Below are 20139 nucleotides of genomic sequence, written 5' to 3' on the forward strand. Positions count from 1 at the left end.
TGGAGGCATTACCATAAAGAGGGGAGGATATTACATGTTGCTTGATGATGCCAGCCTTAAATACTTGATCTGATCATCATTTCACTGACAGTGGTGCTCAGCTACCTCCCCTTATCCCCTGAGCGTGTTTATCCAGTCCTCATTTCTGGTCTCAGGTGAGTATTTGAATATTTCTATATAAATTTGTATTTAATATTGCATGGGGTTTTTATGTTTGAAAAAATATGCACATTGTGTTAAACATGTGTTTTAATGCAATAATACGTAATTTTATTATATTTATACAAAAAATACATTATTGCTGTTGAATAACATAACAATGATAATGATGGATTTTTCTTGCTTTGCATGGCTGTCAGTGTAGCACCACTTTAAAAACCCAAATGTTTGTGGTAGAGACATACCTTCTGCAGACCACAATCCAGTCCAACCTTTTCTAATAGTGCTATTTGAAGCATCGGATCAAATGTTCCCCTCCTGTCTGAGTGCATTTCACACCATGCCTGATGCTAAACCAGCAATTGCAGCTTTAATTAACTCTTCAACATACAACAGTAACAATGTGTTTAAGTGCCTCACTGAAGTCCCTGGTGACCACTGTGTTGAGTTGGTTGATGGGATGGCATCATTTTTACAAAGTACAAACATGAAAATGGAAAAAAATGCATTATTAATAAGTAATCAGCACATGATAATTCTCTGTGCAAAACATTTCTGAATGTATATATATTTTTAAGGTGGTGAAGAAACAAAACTGCCAAGATGTCTGAGTGAGTTTTAATTTTCCTTTTTTATACTTGTTTACACTGATGTGTGATTACCTGCTTGTTGATTGTTACATTATGATTAATTCCTCAGAAAAAAGATGACTTCGAGTCGTCGACATCATCTGAAGGTAACAAAATGGCTGCGAATGTAACAGCAAAGATGAAAAGCTAATGTCCTTTCTTTGATAAACAGATGAAACTATGAATGCCGACCCCCCCGAATATGTTCCCTAAATGATGTTTATTTAATTCCCTGCCTTGCAGAGTTTGATGCTTCAGATTGCCCAGGAGAGACTTAAGAAAGAAATAGCTGACAGAGAAGTAGAGAAACAGAGGTATTTGGAAGAGAACTGCCCAGCTCTGTCTACACCTTCCTCTTTACAAGATCTGCAGGTAAATCAAACATACATATAAAACATATATGTAACTATGAAAACTAATATATACATAACTATTTCCAGACTACTAACAAAAATGATTATTTAAAAAAAAACGGTATGTTCAATTAATACATTTAGATTATCTTAAAATAAGAATGATAAATAAATAAAATTGATTATTATGCAATCATCAAATATGCTAAATTTACAGCAATATTAAATTAGTATAATGATTGTGTCTACGCCTATGATTATATAAACCTTTATAATAATTCAATTTTACAATGTGTTTTTTTGTTTTTAAGGATCTTTGCAAAAAGATCCATCAGAACATTGACAAGGTTGATGAGGAGAGATATGACCTTGAAGCTAAAGTGCTAAAAGGAGACAAGGAGGTAATCACTTCAATTAGGTTGACCTCTCAGTTTGCTTTCTTTGGCTTCTAATGCTGAGGCTCTGTTTTCTTTTCTCAGATTGAGGACCTCAAGATCAAGGTCATTGACCTGATTGGCAAGTTCAAGAAGCCAGCCCTGAAGAAGGTGCGTATGTCTGCTGACGCCATGCTGCAGGCTCTTCTGGGCTCCAAGCACAAGGTGAACATGGATCTGAGGGCTAACCTGAAACAAGTCAAGAAGGAGGTCAAAGAGGAGGTGAGTAAACATTTTCCCTGGGTCAAGTGTCCTGACTGGGTCATTTATGTTTGGAAATATTTACATTTTTCACCGTCCTGTTGCTTCGTCTAGGCTGCAGACGTTGGAGACTGGCGTAAGAACATCGAGGACAAAGCTGGCATGGATGGCAGGAAGAAGATGTTTGAGGGTGCTGAATAAGTTCTGGCAAATCCAAAATTTTCTAGACACTTTAAAAAGAAACGTTCCCCAGATAAATGTTTCATGTACAGGGGTGCGAAACGGCAACCATTAAATTAATTCCTGTGAAGTAATTTACGTTTTTCTGTTCTTTTTTCAACTGTTGGTTTGTTTGTGTATGCGTAAGTGAGAGAGTTTTGTGTGTTCATGTATTTACAGGCATCTCCTTTTTTTCTCCAGCCAGTGTAGAAATAGAATTGACCTCATGTAGATCAGATCCTGCAAAAAATCAATAATCTGCCGAAATTATGATTATGCATTGTACTGTATTATTTTATTCTATAATTATAATTAGAGTATTGGGCACTGGACATTATCTTCATAAATGAAGTACAGTACCTACAAATATACAAAAACAAACCTGTTGGACCCTCGGTGAGGGTCTCGTGCTTAACTGTAATCCTATAGCTTTCTGCAGGATGTCTCCCGTGCGGATTTGAGGGGCATCTTAAAGGAAGGGAAATTTACAAGGAAGGGCTGGAGGTATTTCAGGACCCTGCAGGCTTATTGGTCTGCCGGGACCACCACTTCCATAAAGAGGTCAGAGCAATGTTGCTGAGCCATCAGTGACAACCATATATATCCTATTTAATTTTTGTCAGTCGGTGGCTTGCCAGTCTCTCCAATCCTCCGTCCAAGTGTGTCCTGCACTCCTTTTCCTGTGATAGGTGAGATCATCTCCTCTTCTTTTTACCTACCTCAACCCATAATTACCAGAGAGTGCAAGAGTGTTAGAATCGTGAGGCTGTGCAGCCAAAGAAAAACAACAAAATACAACACGGAATGTAATTACATGTGACAAAATTATACCTCGTAGGGTTCAAAAATGAACAAGGCATTGTAGGAAAATTACAAGAAGGAACCGCAGCAGCCTACTGTAACTGTCACCCAGGGCGAAGTCTTTCCTCTGTTGGAAAGAACCAGCTGGGTGACATCTTAAACTGTCTTCTTGACTTTCATACTATTTTCTACTACCTTAAATCTGGATGGATTTACTATTATTACATACTCTTCTTATCAGAAAGAATAACGGCTGTATTGCAGTCTTCTATGATTTCCTTGAATTGAATTTTGTTCTTAATTTTTTAAAATCTTTTTTTCAACTTAACAGAGAAATTCTAGAATCACATAGACATCTTTATTCTAAATACATTTTTAAAGCTTAAATTTGAAACTAATATACAGTGCATTTGACCCATTTGTTCATTTAAAATAACGATCATAAACCAATCACAGCAGCCATTAATGAGTTGTACGATGAGTTGGTAATGTTTCAGCCAGCAGATATGTTCCCCAGGGTTTCGGGTGTTAGTAACCTTCTGAAGAGGAATGCACCATAAATTAACAGTGAGAGATGACATCCGACCCTGCATGACCAAAATTAGGTTCTGTTGAACACCCCGCCTAAAGGTCCTCCTGCAAAGCAGATAGTGTTTCCTCTAAGAAATGCGATTACTCAAGACACACACCCGCATCCCCAGCACCTTCGGAGACCTATTGGACCTATTATTTGTGTGAACTTTGCCATGACTATTTAAATTGTTAGTACAAAAACAATTTAACAATTTTCCTTAATGCAGGGTGCAAAATACATCAAGATCCAAGATGTCTGAGTGAGTAAATCTCTAGCTCAATGCACTGATGTCAATTCAAAAATGTTTGAACGTCTGGGTTTACGAAAATATGAATATGCCACTCATAGCACCACTGAAATACGTAATGTTTTCTAATGAAAAATGTGGATGCTTAATTTCCTCTTCCCTACAGGAAAAAATTGACAAACAGCCGCCGGTACCATCTGAAGGTAACAGATCTCACAAGATCTCACCGACCGACAGACAGGCAAATGACTGGTACAATTTAATTTCCCACCCTGCAGAGCTTGCTGCTCCAGATTGCTGCCGGCTTGCTTGAGGCAGAAGCCAAGCAAGCTGTTGCTGACAAGGAGGCCTACATGTCCCAGAACTGCCCAGCCCCGGATTACCCTGGATCCGCTGAGGACCTGCAGGTGGGTTTTTTTTTTTTATCCCATTCTGGGTCATTTTGTTTGGGAGCTTTTACCATGAACTTTGTGACTTCAGGCTCTGTGCAAAAAGCTTCACCAGACCATTGACACCGTGGACGAGGAGAGATATGACATGGAGGCCAAGGTTGCCAAAGCCGACAAGGAGGTACATTCCTGAACATCTGTGGCACTCGCTGTTATATGCGTGTGACTAGTATGTTTGTTAAATGATCCAGCGTTCTCCTTGACCCAGATTGAGGACCTCAGGATTAAGGTCATTGACCTGAAGGGCAAGTTCAAGAAGCCAGCCCTCAAGAAGGTGCGCATGTCTGCTGACGCTATGCTGCAGGCACTGCTGGGCTCCAAGCACAAGGTGACCATGGATTTCAGGGCAAACCTCAAAGAAGTGAAGAAGGAGGTGAAAGAGGAGGTGAGTGTCCACGAGACCAGGGATGTACATGCAGCCATCAAAGATCAAATGTCACCTCATTCACCATGTTGTGATTGTCTCTTAGACTGCAGATGTTGGTGACTGGCGTAAGAACATTGAAGACAAGGCTGGCATGGGTGGCAGGAAGAAAATGTTTGAAGGAGATGCATAAATGCATAAATAGCAGCTACTCTCTCACAGACTTTCACAAAATCTGGACAACTTCCATTCATGTCATTCTTCAGGTGATATTTAGGTCTTTTATACATTTGGTAGCCTGTGGCCTACCATTGCTTTGGAGCTGTAGCAAGACATCATGTACATGGTAAACATCTAATCTGATTGATGCCTACATTGATTGTAATGATATAATGATTAAAATAATGCAGTATGTTTGTATGCAAGTGCGTGTGTGAATTTGTGTAAGCATACACATACTAATTTCATGTGCCATTATTTATTTTAATGCAAGATAGATAGACAGATAACTTAACTTATTATCAGGACTAATTCAGAAGAGTTTTACTTAAAAACAGTAATTATTGTCACCATAACAACAATAGTTATTATGACCTTTTATTTTAGATAGAATGATGGCTAAATAATTTACCATTATTTTCTGGCCACAGAAATATAGGTGGAATTAATAGAAATATTTTTGTGAATAAAATTTATACTTACAGTATTACAGTTATATCATGTCATATAAAAAAAGAGGATCAAGCACTCTCACAGACATAACCATTCAGAAAAATTAGTCACCCAATCACCATTAGTCTGGTGCCTATTGCGCAACAATTATAACTATGTCACGTCAACTTTTTTCCAAATTTGTTTTGATGTCATTTCCTGTTTGCATGTCTTCTTCATTTGGAACAACATAGATCATCATATTTGGTCATGGGTGCTGGACCAGTAGAGCTTGTGAGTTGCCCCCTAGGATTTCAAGTGCAGGCCTCTAAGGAGCTAACAGGCTAAATATATATATCTTACACCACTGTAAGATATGTAAGACGATACGCTGCTATCTTTAGAAAGCACCAGTCTTCCAATCCAATGAAACTATGCTTGGAAAAACATGAAGATGGACGGTGTGGTAATGTCTACTCTATCACATTTTACTTTTATAGCATTTTTCTGACACACTTACCTAGAATGACTTACGATCAGTACTTACAGGGATAGTCCCTATGGAGCAACTCAGGGTCAAGTGTCTTCCTCAGGGACACAATGGTAATAAGTGGGGTTTGAACCCGTGAATTGCTGTCATCATATTCATGGAGCTAGGTTACTACAACCCTATCAGAAGCCTTATCTACTCACATCAGTCATACTCACATAAGACTGATTTTCTGTGCAGTGCACATGTTCTTGATGTTCAATATTTTTGTATTCTACGAACATTTTAATTTTAATAAATACAAACATCACATGCTCAGAACAATTTGGTGGTGAAACATGAAAACAACCTGTGCTTTATGACTACAGGTCCTTCATTAATTCTTAAAAACCTTAAAAAAAATTTGGTGAATTTTTTTTGTGAATTTACAATACATACTGTATACAGTACTGTCCAAACCAGTGAAAATCCACAGTTTATCTAAAAAAAATCCTGTCAAACACAGAATTGGGAGAGAACAACCCAGATATTTTGTAGTACATCTGTAGGTATCAACAATTTTTCTCAACAAGCATTCAGTTCTGAAATTTATTCTGTTAGGTTCACTACTGCCTGAAGCTTTTGCACAAAATATTTTATGAATACAAATATTACAAAATTACAATAGTATGCTTCTGACATTTGAATGGATATTGCTCTGTCCGTGGCTTATTTTGCCACATTTTCCACACAGATACAAATGGTTTCTTCCATTTAATTCTTTTCTTGAGAACAGTAAGAGTTTTTTGTTTTTTGGGAGGTAGGCCCCAACTTCTTGGCACCATAAGCAATTGCTTGTGACACCTATGCCTAGTACTGCCACCCTATCCTTTGCCAAGTAACAAGATGATTTTCTTCTCCCGAATTAGCACTGAAACCTTCATGACCCTGTGGGATCTTGGCCCTTAGTTGGGCTTTAGAGTTCATGTTACTAAAACACTCTACATTCGCCTTAGAAAGCTGATGAAGAACCAGAACGTGCTGTAGCTGTCAGACATGCCCTTGCAAACCAACTTCCCTTAACATAACACTGGCCTATAATGTACATCGTTCTGAAGTTCTGCGAGGTGGTAGTAGGGACTGTCCTGTAACCACTGATTGTGTGTCCCTCTGGTTAAGGGTGTCTGATAAATGTTATAAATGCGCACACACAAAACACAAACACACATGAAATCTAATACACAAAATGATCTCATTTGTTATCTGTTACTCTGGCAGTTTACAGACAGGGTGGAGCTCTCTGTTGGCTTCATTGGACACAGACATCGAGATGCTGATTTATGCCACACACTTTGCCAACTGTACAATGCAATGTTATTGCTCAATACCATTGGCACTGAGTGAAAATGCACAGGATGTGTGGAATTAAACCAGAGCAAATTCCTGACCTCGCCTCAGACCCAGACTGCCCCAGACTGACTGAGCTCACAGACGTTTATAACAGCCTTACTCTGGTTAAACCCTCTTCCTGCCTACCTCTTTGTGTGTTTAGCCCCATGTCGTCTGTTTGCATGTTTCTGGGCCCTGAGAAAGTCAGTCAGTGGGTCACTGCTGAAGATTGGTGAAGCCCATGGGACTCGAGCTTCTCACCAAGACATGACCCTCCAAAAGTATGAAATCCTTGTTATGGATCACAATATCTACTAAAATAAAAATAAAGATATTGTAGTGCAAAATTCTTCACATTTCTATTGTGTATACTTATATGTTGCATGTTGCTTTCTAAACCAGTAGATGGCATACAGACCCTCGACATGTTTAAACATCGCCCCATGTTAAAAATAGTTGTGTTGCACTGTATATAAAGAATACCAATTGCAATTAAAATGTATTCTTTGCTGTATATTATTTTAGAAACAAATTTGTATTTTGAATGTTTTCATTATTTAGGACTAGATTAAGGTAATAAAATATCAGATAAGAAAAACAGGCATTATTAAAATGTTGGTGGCTGGATGGCAAGACAGGTTGTAAAAACTTCACCGTCCCAAATGCCTTCCAAAGGTGCAGTTTTTATCTGTTGCTATGTGGGGTTTGACCTGTGCTGGTTGGGTCTGTGGTAGTTCAATGAATGATTAGCCATTGGTAACATTGCACTGCGTTAACTTTTTTAGTTCATGCATTCATGTGTATGACTCAAAACATCTTATTCTCTGTCTTTGTGTCATTGTAACATATTCAATATAGTGTTATTCAATAACTATTCAATTTTATGATAAAGTGTTTTATTTGCATAAATGAAATAGAATATATATGTAGGATTACATTGATCTGAGTTAGTGACAGAACTCAGCCCTTCTTTAATGGCAAACAGAGATGCCATTACCATTACTCATCACCTTTCAGTAGAACCACCCCCCCAGTGTGTCGGTATGTGACTGCATACAACGTCTAACCCCCAAACACTCCTGGGTTAACGACCCTCAACACGTTGAATTCCTGCAGCTAAAGCAGGATTATTGAGCCATTACTTAATGTGTGTGCGTGAGTGTGTGTGTGCATACAGACCTGCCTACAATCTATAAAGCTCTAGGTGGGCTAGTAAAAACACACTTTTTCTCTTAAAAATGTTCTCCCATTTTCCCCTTGTTGCAGGAGACGAATCACACTGAAATGTATTTTTTCTTCTTATAAAACGAAACACAATCCCAGTGTGGTGCCAAGATGAACTGTGATCTTACATCTGAAACAGACCTTTTTCCATGTTGGGTTTGTTATTTTGGAACATGGAACGTCATTCATTGAAATTCCCAAACTTTGTTACATCAGAAGACTCTGAGACTGTTAACATTCACAAATGCTGTGTGTTTAAATCCAGTGAAAATATTAATCTTAAGATCGGGATTCTGACTAGGGGGCCGCTTCCTGAACCACTAGGCCACAACTGCCCATTTTGTAGAACTTATTGTTTGAAATGTGTGAGAATCACTGACCCTACGTTCTTTTGCAACAAACAGAACATTGTAAAGGAGCTGAAAAAATAAAGGTGGATTCTAAAATGCCTCTGATAGCAAATGGGCATTAAGAGTTCATTTGTGTTTCTGAAGAGAACTAAATCCTGCTCAGCAGCAAGTCACGGCTAAGGCTTTGTCTTTTGTCAGAAGAAATGTGGTAGGTAGCTGGACCTGTTTCAGCACCTAGACTCCTGGGGAGCGGTTTGATGTTACAGCCTTGTGTGTGGTTCTCTGGGCTGAAGAGGGCCCTGCTCTGTCATGTTCTAACCCCTTTTCCATGTGGAGTCCTCTCACGAAGTTGTGCTGCCATGATCCGTCTGCTTAGACAAACAGGCACCTTCATTTCAGGGGTGGCCGAGAAGACGAATGGAAGTGAGGCCTTTGTGAGAACAGCTCCAGCAGCCGGGAAGTTGGGTTCAAGGTTCACACAGTAGGAGATCCTCATAGGAAGCTGCACTACTGCATGTTTTAATGTATACCTTCATGTGTTCAGTATTAAATTTCACATGCACACAGAAAATATGTGTTCCTTCAAACCCTGCGGGCTTCTATAGTGAAAGTAAGTTTGATTTTAATGCTGTCGTTTGCATAGAATCTAACCATGTAAAACTTTTGGTTCAGTCTGATTGGAGTATCGTCTTCCAGGATGAATATGCATATCCTCCACAGAAGACATGCATCTGAACAGTTGGGCAGTATGACAATTATGTAAATCATATGATACGATCCTCAGTCACCAGATATCAACCCAACTGAACCCCTATGGGGGATAATGGTGTGATGAATTTGACACTGTCATCATCAGAGCATCTTATGAAAAAATGTTTCCATCTCCACCTGTAGAATAACAGAGACTGTTACACTGAAGATGTCTTGATGATTCATGATGGCCAATTCTGTACTTGTTGTATTTTATTCAATTTATTCAACTTCTATGTCATTGTTTTCCTTTGAATGTTAGATATACGATGATAAAAAATATAGGCAGCTTGGCACACCACTTCCCTGGAGACGATAAATGAGAGTGGAAAATGAATACGTCTGTGTGGAATGTGTCGGGAAAGTGACCAGCTGAGCCTGGACAGGGGCGCACAGTCTGCCCTGTGCTGCACCCCATCACACAGCACTGTGACTTGTGGGTTTTGTGCTGCAGAATTTATTATTTTGAGTTAAGTCAACAAAGTAGTTAAAATGTACATTTTGATTTACCATCAAACATATGAATAAAACAACTGGACATAATAAAGTCTTAACTAAAGCTGCTTGAAAGATCAAAGGCTTTTTTGGCTACACATCATTATTTTTAAAAACCTTTTTGCTGCTTCATGGCAGTTCTGTGCTTAACTCAGCAGTTTTACTTCATTACAGAAATAGTAAAATAGCCCAGGCACATCCCATAAACAGATGTGACACAAGAGAAATCTGTCATTGATAAGCAATGTCACCCTTGACCTCTGGGAGATTTTTGGGTTCTTTTAACAGGCTGTGAGCGTGTCCGAGGTCTTGAGGTTCATGTGTAATTGTTTGCTGGCTGCTTTTTCCTTAACATTTTTTTACCTTCCAAACCTTTCAAAGTCCTGCAGGAACTGATGTGCATTTTGTTTTGTACACCTCTGTATGCAACACGTAGTCAGATGAAAGATACCAGGTGAGGGGAAAGAACATATTTTTTTTGCTTTGGGATGGGCATGGGACAATTCATTTGTAACGTTTTCCAGTGGAATGCAAACGGTCTTCCTGGGAACCATGTGTCTAAAACCACCAATTGAAGATTGAGTTTAAATTAGGGGTTGGTTGGTAGGCATGTGCTTCACTCTAGTTCATGAAGATCAAGATGGCATAAGCATTATATGTACAATTTAATCTAATAAGTGTATTACAAATTTCAAATATCTTTGTCGTACATCCGATATGAATATATACCATTGGTAATTGTTCTAATAATACAACAATGCAGTCAAATGTGCAAACCTATCCTGCCGAATATCCCTTGTGCCTTGACACAGGTTAGCACTTCCATCACTTTCATCTTAAGTTGTAAAGGCCAGGAACTGCCCTGATGGCCTGGAGATTTGTGGTCACCGTGGTGAAATGACTTTACTCCTCAACCATAAACTCTCCTACTCTGTAGTCGGAATTGCTTCAATTGTCATTCACATTTACTATTAAATGAATATAACACAAAGAATATGTATGTCAACCACTATTATTTTCCAATAAAATAAAATAAAGAACTGCACACTAAAGTGCACACCTGGTTTTAATGTGCAGCTTTGTTGGCTGTTGAGTTGTTGAGATTTGACCATTTTAGACATCCTTATCAAAATTATAATTTGACTAAACACTGACACGACAGGTTGTTTTAAAAAGCTTTGCTCAGAACTGAACTGTACAAACGTGGCGATGAAACATGTTGGCGACCACAAAAATAAACGGCCCCTTATGCAGGTCTTAAGAAGGCTCAAGAAGTGTATTAAGGGCTCAAGAAGTCACTTAAGAAGTGTATGAAACCATAATGATTAGTTTCATCTAGAAGAGAAAATGAGTGCATGCATTATTTTTTTTTTTTCATTTTCCAAATAGCATCTCCCTAGAGCTTCTTTAATTTAATTTAATTAAGTTTACCAAGGTAATACAATGAAATTAGTCCAAAATTAGCCGCTAAAAAGCACTCTGATTGCTTGTTGGGTTAATTATTTTTTTTTTAAATGAGCATTTAGATATTGTTGAACAAAATGCTTCTTTTTTTACGTTCCTGCAAACAGTGCCCTGTTGACAAATGCTGACTAAGTGAAATAAAGTCATCAAAGTCATTTGAGTAGAGTCGAAACGGGAGTATAATTCGAGCAAGTTAAATCTTCAGTAAATTGGAAGAATCGGAAAGGCGGGATTTCGGCCCCAGGCCCTGGTTTGGACCCAGGACATTTTCATGCTTCATATCCAATGTCTCAGTCTGCTGGCAGGTTCTGGCTGTGTGCAGCAGCCACAGCTGGAGCAGGCAACCTCCCAGCTCCCTGCTCGAAGAAGCGGGGCATTGTCGATGAGTCTGTGGGATGATCGGATCTTCCTCAATAACGGCAGGCAGATTTAAGATTTCATTTCATTTTTTTTATGTAATGAAATGAGCATTTCTTCTCTGCTGAAAGCCCACATGCTTTGTGGCAATTTCTGATCTGAGCCGGCAGAATTTTATTTATTTCTTTTGCACTACAGGCTGGCTATTCATCGACCTTGTGCATGGGTGTGATTAACCGATATTCCAATACTGAGAGTCTTCTCACAAATTCACTCGAAACACTCACCGAGACACACACATTCACACAAACAAAGCGGCGACTGACGATCCACCTCCTCCTTTTCTCGATAATGGTCTTACTCTGGGAAAGCTGCCACGGCCTGGATTAAATGTCAGAGGAATGCATAATTATCGTTCATTGTTGCATCGTACAAGGACCGTTAGCAACCCAACACTGAAAGTCATTACCTTTAATATATTCTTTTAATCTGCAGCGTCTGAAATAGATAAGATGGAGAGGGTCGGCCTTTCCCTCTGTCTGCTAAACGGCGGATTTGCTTGGAACATCAACATGGGCTCACCAATTTGTGCAAACGCCAGACAAGACTATCATTAAAACCCACAAGTCCCCACCTAGCCACCCCCCCCCGCCAGTCTTCCGTGTTCAGGGCCACTTCTACCCCCGTTTCATAGCGACTTTCTTCAGATCGGCAGGGTGGAACGGTTCTTTGTTCAGAACGCCGGGATCTGAGAGGTGCCTTTGTCCCCGGTGCCATTATAGCTGATTTAGAAGCACCTGAGTAGAGAAAGACTTGTGGTTTCCCATGGTAACCATGTTAACAAAGTTGTTGGTCTTGCTGATGGAGAAATCAGACTGAAAATATATAAATAGTGTCTGATTTCTTTCCTCAGCTTTATACTCCCAGCTAATTTAGAGAACCTTACCCCAATGAGCTCATTTGTTTCATTATGGAAAAAAAGACTCAGCAATCAGTTATGACCCAATTCAACAAATAATGAGAGCATTTTCATGAAACATAAGCGGCATCATATAGAAATGAATAAAATGACATAGAAGCATGTCCCTTAGCTAGACAGTGCAATATATTACCATAAACATGATGATAAAACACATTTTACTGAAAAAAAATAGTTGCAGAGTAATTACAGCATAAAAGAAAAAAGTAACTGAGACATTTGATGCTTTGGCATGGAACAAAACCCTGTTTTTCAGCTAATGGATAATTAATGACCATCGGTAAATAAACACACTTCCTCTGGTCTATTCTTTGCTAATTTATGCAGTTCCACTTTTTTTCTGAAGATGGGGACAGGACGGGGAGGGGGCTGAGGATTAGTGACATGGGGTATGGTATCATTTTACAGCTCCCCCAGGGAAAGCCACATGACCCTGTAGAATGGAGAGGAGGGGGCGGAGGAGGGAGGGATGTTGGGCCACGGTCTGAGCGCTCTGAATGAGAACCACATGCAGGAGGAGGAGGAGGAGGAGGAGGAAGAGGCGGCAGCCGAAACTTGTTTCTGAGAGGAGTCGGTGCCGCGTGGAGCCCTCCTGGTATTCCCAGCAGCCCGTGCAGAGGAGAGAACGTGAGAGAGGAGGACTCGGCGAGCGTGGGCGTGTGAGCAGAGCTGAGGAGGAGCACAGAAAGTTCCTGGGAACGTTCACTCTGCCCTTCGGGCTCGGGGGGAATCCTGACAACACTGTGAGGGGGGAGCTGGTGCTCGTGCAGGTGGAGCAGAGATTCCCTGGTTTCATCGGACGTTAGAAGACAGGAGGGAGACATGTCCAGTGCCATACTGAGGAGGAACTCCAGCAAGCAGGGCTTGCAGAATCTTCTGAGGTGAGCTAAAAACAGAGCTGGTGACAATATCAGATGGGAAGAGAACGTGTTCAGCTGATATGGACACAGAGTGTGTATTGTTGTGCGTGTGTATCACAAGAAGCCGAAGCCTTTATGCTCAGTGGGCAGTTCAGGTTAATCATTGGTCTGAAATTGATTGATTGCTGAATGAAAAAGAAACCGACTGGAAAGTAACTTTTAGTGCGATTCACCCTGCAGCATGAATTCACTACTCTACAAATATACATAAAAGTTCAAACTTTTTCAAATAATCTTTGTTACCGAGCTATGTCAATTCAATTGCCATCATATTTCTCATAGCAGGCATGCTTAACTAATTTCAAGTTTATGGTTTTTAAAATTTTCGTTTGGAAATGACAAATGACTGCTGTTTGGTCTTCAGGACATCATACATTTTCATAATCATGCATTTTAATCAGGAAGTAACGAAGGCTAGAGGATGGGCTTTGATTATGTGGTTGAGGAAGACAGATAAAGAGAACGGGATGAGAAGGAACATCCTGCATATCTTGGGGAGCCAGGACCAAGGCCCAGGAGATATGACCTGATGACCTGCAGGGGGGACATTCTGCTTCTACAAATAGGAGCGGGAGTTCACGCTCCCCTATAAACATGTTAATTGGCAAAAGAGCCACCGGGGCAGCCATACTACCAAAGTATCATCTGTCACAGACACTGGAGAATCTGTGAAGTATGATGAGATGAACGTCAGAGCGAGCGTCTCTTCCACGTCTCGTTCATCTAGAAAACACACAGGCCACAAAACAGACAGGGAAGACCTCAGCAAGGTTAAACAGAGACTGATCGGGATCGGGTTCCCTGCTGTCCGATGACAGCTCTCAGGGAGCACATTCCCCGTCCATGCTCCAGTCATCAGCTGGGATTTTTTAGGTAGGTAAGGTGCACGTCCTCAGAGGCACCAGGGAGCCACACACAGGCAGCATTGATCGCCAAGAGGGCGGATTCGGTTCCCGGCTCTGTTGCTGCGTTGCCAAACCTGCCTTTTCTCACACTCAACAAAGTGGCTTTTCAGCGCAGCGCCATGCGTTTGTCTCTTTAATAACTGGCTGAATTGTTCAGGCTTGTACAGGATGTGGGGTATTAGTGCATGCTTAGTAAAAATGTGTTCTTTTCACTGCTGTTAATGAATTATGTGCGTGTGTCGTTTCTCCCTTTCACCCACTATTGTTCAGGTTTACTGAAAGATATGAAGGAGGTGTTTTTATTCAAAACCGGTTTCTGATTTATGCAGACGAGTAGAATTTTTTTTTTTTGAGTGCCTCCCAAGATGTAACATCATAACCCCGCCAGGCTTTTTCATTGATGTTAGCAAAGGCTACAGTACCACTCAGTATCAGCTTAGAATGGGGGGGAAGGAGGGGCTCATCTTTCACTAACACTCCTCCACTGGCTCTCATCACACTGGCCAAGTCTCCAATACCCAACATTTCCCAAACTTCACAAACTTCAGAAGGTGCCAGGACCATCTCCTTCTTGTGTGAATTATTCATATCTAGTGTAAATGTGTAGTACCTGTGCTGCCAATATCCACATATTGTTGTGCAAGTACACAGAACAACAGACCATGAAGTACCTGCATATGCAAAAGACAGATTCATGCAGGGCGCTTATGAGTGTGTAGGCATGAGGGAACTGAACTCTGTCCAGGGTAACAGGAAATAAGGCACAGATGAACATAACAAACACAACGAACACTGAAATGGCTTTTTAACAGTGGGTTTTCATAAATATTCCTTTCAAGAGAATTTTTTGTATTTATGTGTCATAGGAAAATAGCCCAACTTAGCTGACAAGATCACTTAGTGAATCTCTACTTTCAGTATATAAAACGGCCTACTTTCAGTAAAGCACATTAAAAGCAATTTGTTACATGAGAAACGGGTTCCTCAATATTCTCAACCTATTTTCCAAAATATCAAATTTAAAAACAACCAATCAGAATGCATCTTGTTCATTGTTATAAGTATTTAGTAATGTGAAATACAACAATGTACAACAACGTATTTGTAATTACTAAAATGGCCTTTTTAAAACATGTTAACACCTACAGTGGATGTAAAAAGTGTACACAGTCCTGTCAAAAGGGCAGGTTTTTGCAAGGCAAAAAAATTTAACCTTAAATTTGGCATATAACCATGCATATAAACCACAAAGACCTAAAAAATTACATGTACTGTATTTAATATAATATTTTAGAATTTTCTGCTGCCCTGTCTATTACTGTGTGGTAGAAATAGATAAAGGCAAAATACAAAAGTCCTCTTTGTTAAATATGCAAAAAGATTGTATCTACCAAAAAACATCCTCTGAGAGTTACCCTTACCCAGAGATCTGCAGATTCAGTTCAGTCCTGCAGCGTGTTTGTCACAATAAATGATAGTGTAACTGCAGCAGTGATCTGGCTTGAGTCAGAAAATTACAAGGCACCCCTGTCTGCGGCCGCCTTGGTGCTGTGATGATGTCAGGTATGAAACATGCGAGTGAAGGCTGTTTTGAAAAGCGTGCCAGTTTCCTCAGTTATCGGGGTCTGGGTTATTTGCCTGGACCCGTACCATGACTCCCCCTTGTGTTACTCACACAGCTCTCTGTTTGCGATGGTGTGATAAGAGAGGGAGGAATGTCAGACACTGAGATCGAGTGACGCAGTAATAAACTCTGTCACCCACATGGCAGGATGGTTCACCAAACCTGCAATACAATGAATTTAGGAACACAATTAACACAGAATGAAAAGTAAAAAAAGGAAATAAAAAAGACTGATGAGATGTCACCAGTTGTGTTTTTGTTTAATTATAGTAACATTACTTTATATCTGGCAACACATTCAAAAGCCACGACAGGAGAGTCTCCACAACTACCCTGTTTGAAGCTGTTGGAAGGACACTGAGGTGTTTGTTTCAGGAGATCTAAAGTTTTCTTTCAGTCTCTTTCAAAGGTTCGTTCTCAGTCATTCACAGCCTTGATTTGCGAAACTTGACATGACATCATCACCTCTAGGATTCCATATCCGCTGAGTCAGTATCACAGCCTGTTAAAACAATAGATGTATTCCAGTAATTTTCAGTAACAAGTGAAAGACTGGATATTTGAAGGTGTGTATGTGTAGTAACAATTATTATAAAACTTGTTACGTGCAGTGTCATGGACACGTATTGATTTGTTTTTGCTTTGTTCTTTTCCCCAGGCTCCTCTCTCATAACAATTGACATAATAAGAATATAAGATATAATATTAATAACGTACAGTAATATATTCACACATGTACATATTAGGACCATTAAAACCATGTATTTGGGAAATTGGGCGGAGAGTATCTGAATAAGAAGTTGATATATTTTCCATCACAGTAAATTATTTAAATAACCAAGTGAGAGGAGAATAGATTAGAAGCAGGGCCTGCGCTTTGTCTCTGTCATTGACTAGGCTTAACACAGATGGACTAGAAACAGGTAGGCTCAATTTCCAGACGAATAGAGACACATACTTCCTTTTGTTCTGCTTGTTTTTCCCCTGGGACCCTGTGACCGGTCATCAATCTGTCTGTCTTTTTTTCACCTTGTACTGATTCAGAGGACCAAGATAAGGAGCTCATAAACCCCCAGGCACTGTTAAGAGTCTGCTGCTCTTCACAAAAACGCTGTGTGCTGACCTGGTAAATGACAAGCCTTGTTCCCTCACAACACACAGTGCTTCTACCAGGACCATGGACAATGAAATGGCATGGAACAGCATGGATTGTGCTACGATCCAGCAGTGGTGAAGTAGGCTGTGGTTACAGGTTTTTGCTAAATGGGTTCTCACATGGAAAGAGGCTGGCAGTGTTGACTGCCCTCGCAACTCTCACCCATCTGGATCTGCAGCTATCAGCTGCATGTCTGCTGCTTTCGGAGAGCTAGTGACATGATAGGACTTGATCCGTCGTGAAACGTACGTGCATATCACATAAAGGCAGGTAGGCAACTCACTTGGACACTTACTGAATGTGGCATTTTGAATGAAAGACGTTCCCTCCACCCAAATCCAATGAAATTGAATGATGTGTCACTGTCAATAGAACCTTCATACTGTGCAGACTCTTTAAACAGGATACTGCCTTTGTTTATATGCCAGGTAGACTTTGAAAAGAGCGATTTGTGAGACAAATGATCAGAAAAAAATTAAAAAAGACATAACCCATAATCTCAACGGCTGACGTCATGCATGTCACCCGTGCCAAGGAATGAAATAATCCCATTATACTGATTAAAGGGTACAGTAATGAGAGGCTCTGTTCTGTTTGAAGGACTTCGTCTTGCCACATGCCTGCAGTGCGGGGAGTTTCCACTAAGCTGAGGCACACTCTGCACGGGCCACTGCAGAGTAAGCCTTCTTATGACAGCGGGCAACAGTGGGCTGGCTATTTCTTAGATTTGTTGAATCACTTTTCTAGTTCTGAGAGAGGGGAGAGGAAATGAATGAATCATTTGTTTAGGTCCAGCTGGAGTATAACTGTTTCGCCTCTTGCCATAGGCCTGAGGTCATCTATTGTAGTTAAAGGGGAGTTTAAGCATTGAATGCTCGCCCTACTAAATGGACCAAAGACCAAAAATGCTGCTGAGTGCAGCACCAATGATCCCTGAGCATAATTTATAGGCCATCCTCAGCCACACTGATAATTTATATTGCAGCAGTAAAACAGGGAGCCCCTGGGATAGATAGTGGCTTGGCCGGTCTCGGACGTCTGGTATGTATTACAGGCCTCATTAGTGACCTTTGCTACCCTAATTGGCCGAGAAGCTAAACGAATGGGCAGTGCAACACGACACCAGGACACCCAGATGGAAGTGATTCCGCATTTTACCCCAGGGCTATTGGGATACTGCGGTGGCCTTATCTCCATGCTTTCCCCTTCACTCAAAGTTAAAAAGCAATCATTTTCAACTGCTTTCTTGCCTGCTACGTTATAAGAAACTGACACTGACCTTCTTGGATTTTCCGCAGATACTACACAAGCTTTCCATCCCCTGGTGTAAACAGACTTTCCTCTCCAACAACCACAAACATGTACACATGTGTGTGTGTACAAGCTCAGGCATGACGACTGCGGCCAGCGCGTGTGTGTGTGTGTTTACAGGCGACGTAAACACTGGGATGCTTCAGCTTTTTCAGCGGGGTTCTTTCTCCGCATCCGCAGCCCGTGCTGAAGCCCGAGGCAGATGTTCCTTTGGCTCTCGCCCCCGTATCCAGGACTTAACAGGGCCATTGTTTAAATGCAGAGAGCCAACGACGACTCTGTGATTCAGAGTTGAACAAAATGTCAGACTGTTTCCCATTTGGTGCAACAAAGGCTTTACTGCTCACTCTTTCACAGAGTCACGGCCCAGAGGAGCATCGAGGACGCTGAGGAGATTGAGAGGGAGCGGCGGCGAAGGGCTCGGGAGGCTTTTCGGAACGACCACAACCTGTCTGGCTCCGGAGGGTCTCCCCAGGACAGTGAGCCCTCAGCAGAAGCCTGCCAGTAAGTTAAGAAGCCTCTGGAGAGGACAACACTAAACACATAGTTGTCCGAGTCTAGGGTTCCAGAATTAAAAACAATATAACAAGACAATATTAACAAGCAAAATATATTAAGAATTCATACAATTAGCTATGGAGCATTACACAGTAGTAAACAGGAGACCTTTAAAGTTAATGGTGGCACTATATAATGTGATCAGGTGACCAATTATTTAACCTCACTTTAGAATAAATAATATGTCAATAACACTTACAATAACACTAACAATAACATTTGAAATTAACTTCCTTCTACCTACTTTCAGTGCCATAATGTTAGAATGCAGCAGCATGACTGGTTTTCAACCTTCCCAAATTCTCTCAAACCACCCGAGTGCTGCGCTCCCTCCACTGGCTCCCAGTAGCTGCCCACATCAGATTCAAAATACTAATGCTGGCCTACAAAGCCAAACCAGCCCTTATTACACCTCGCACTGCACCTCGCAAACTCCGAGCCTCCAGTACTGCTTGCCTGGTCCCTCCACCGCTGATGGTACGAGGAGGACACTCATCTAGACTCTTCTCTGTCTTGGCGCCTCGGTGGTGGAATGAACGTCCCCTCGAGATCAGAACAGCTCAGTCACTGAGTATTTTCAAACGCCAGCTTTAGACCTTCCACTTTAGACAATACTTAGATTAACTTGTACCTAGTGAACCAGAGCTGATTACTTCATCGATGGTAACAAAGCATGTTGTAAGTCACTCTGGATAAGGGCGTCTGCCAAATGCCATAAATGTAAAAGTAAATGTAAATGTCTAATTAGTGAGGAAGCAGGATTTTTACTTTGACACATTTTTGACCAGGAAATCCTGTTATTACTCTTCTCAACTCATCCGTTCAAACGCAAAGATGCTGTGCCAAGCACTGACAGGGGATGTTTTCTGCACTCATCACTCTTCCCTCTAATGCATCTGCTTTCATTTCAGTCTCTCCTTCCTTGCCTCACCACCACCACCCACAAGCCTCATTCCTTGCACCCCCCCCCCTTCGCTCTCTCTTTCTCTCTCTCTCTCTCTCTCTCTCTCTTAACCACAGCTGCCTGCTCATTACTTAAACATAGAAGAATGTTTTTACTACACGGTATCTGACAAAACTGCTCAATGTTATAGCCTTCAGCGTGGC

At 40.9% G+C, this 20139-nt stretch overlaps 3 protein-coding genes across 6 annotated transcripts in view; all 3 read left to right on the forward strand.

Moving 5' to 3' along the window:
- The first annotated feature begins 91 nt into the window (after positions 1–91).
- On the forward strand, positions 92–2090 carry LOC114767486 (troponin I, fast skeletal muscle-like). Its single transcript, XM_028959350.1, has 7 exons — positions 92–155; positions 738–770; positions 859–895; positions 1032–1160; positions 1453–1542; positions 1621–1797; positions 1891–2090. Exons 2-7 carry the CDS (start codon positions 763–765, stop codon positions 1975–1977), a joined length of 528 nt encoding a protein of 175 aa, XP_028815183.1. The 5' UTR covers positions 92–155; positions 738–762; the 3' UTR covers positions 1978–2090.
- A 138-nt stretch (positions 2091–2228) lies between these two features.
- On the forward strand, positions 2229–4850 carry LOC114767488 (troponin I, fast skeletal muscle-like). 2 transcript variants are annotated; one of them, XM_028959352.1, is made up of 7 exons: positions 2229–2684; positions 3597–3629; positions 3784–3820; positions 3896–4024; positions 4098–4187; positions 4275–4451; positions 4537–4850. In XM_028959352.1, the coding sequence occupies exons 2-7, from the start codon at positions 3622–3624 to the stop codon at positions 4621–4623; spliced, it is 528 nt and encodes a 175-aa protein (XP_028815185.1). In that variant the 5' UTR covers positions 2229–2684; positions 3597–3621; the 3' UTR covers positions 4624–4850. The 2 variants fall into 2 exon arrangements, with proteins under 2 accessions (XP_028815185.1, XP_028815186.1); XM_028959353.1 differs by having other exon boundaries at positions 2229–3629.
- An 8211-nt stretch (positions 4851–13061) lies between these two features.
- Positions 13062–20139, forward strand: part of lsp1a (lymphocyte specific protein 1 a) — a 20407-nt gene continuing 13329 nt past the window's right edge. For all 3 annotated transcript variants that reach the window (XM_028958105.1, XM_028958104.1, XM_028958106.1), the window contains exons 1-2: positions 13062–13439; positions 18832–18978. In XM_028958105.1, the coding sequence (XP_028813938.1) occupies positions 13381–13439; positions 18832–18978 (206 nt within the window). In that variant the 5' untranslated portion in view covers positions 13062–13380. The remainder of the gene's footprint in view (positions 13440–18831; positions 18979–20139) is intronic.

The sequence above is a fragment of the Denticeps clupeoides genome, chromosome 17, assembly GCF_900700375.1.
Source record: "Denticeps clupeoides chromosome 17, fDenClu1.1, whole genome shotgun sequence".
Classification (NCBI taxonomy): domain Eukaryota; kingdom Metazoa; phylum Chordata; class Actinopteri; order Clupeiformes; family Denticipitidae; genus Denticeps; species Denticeps clupeoides.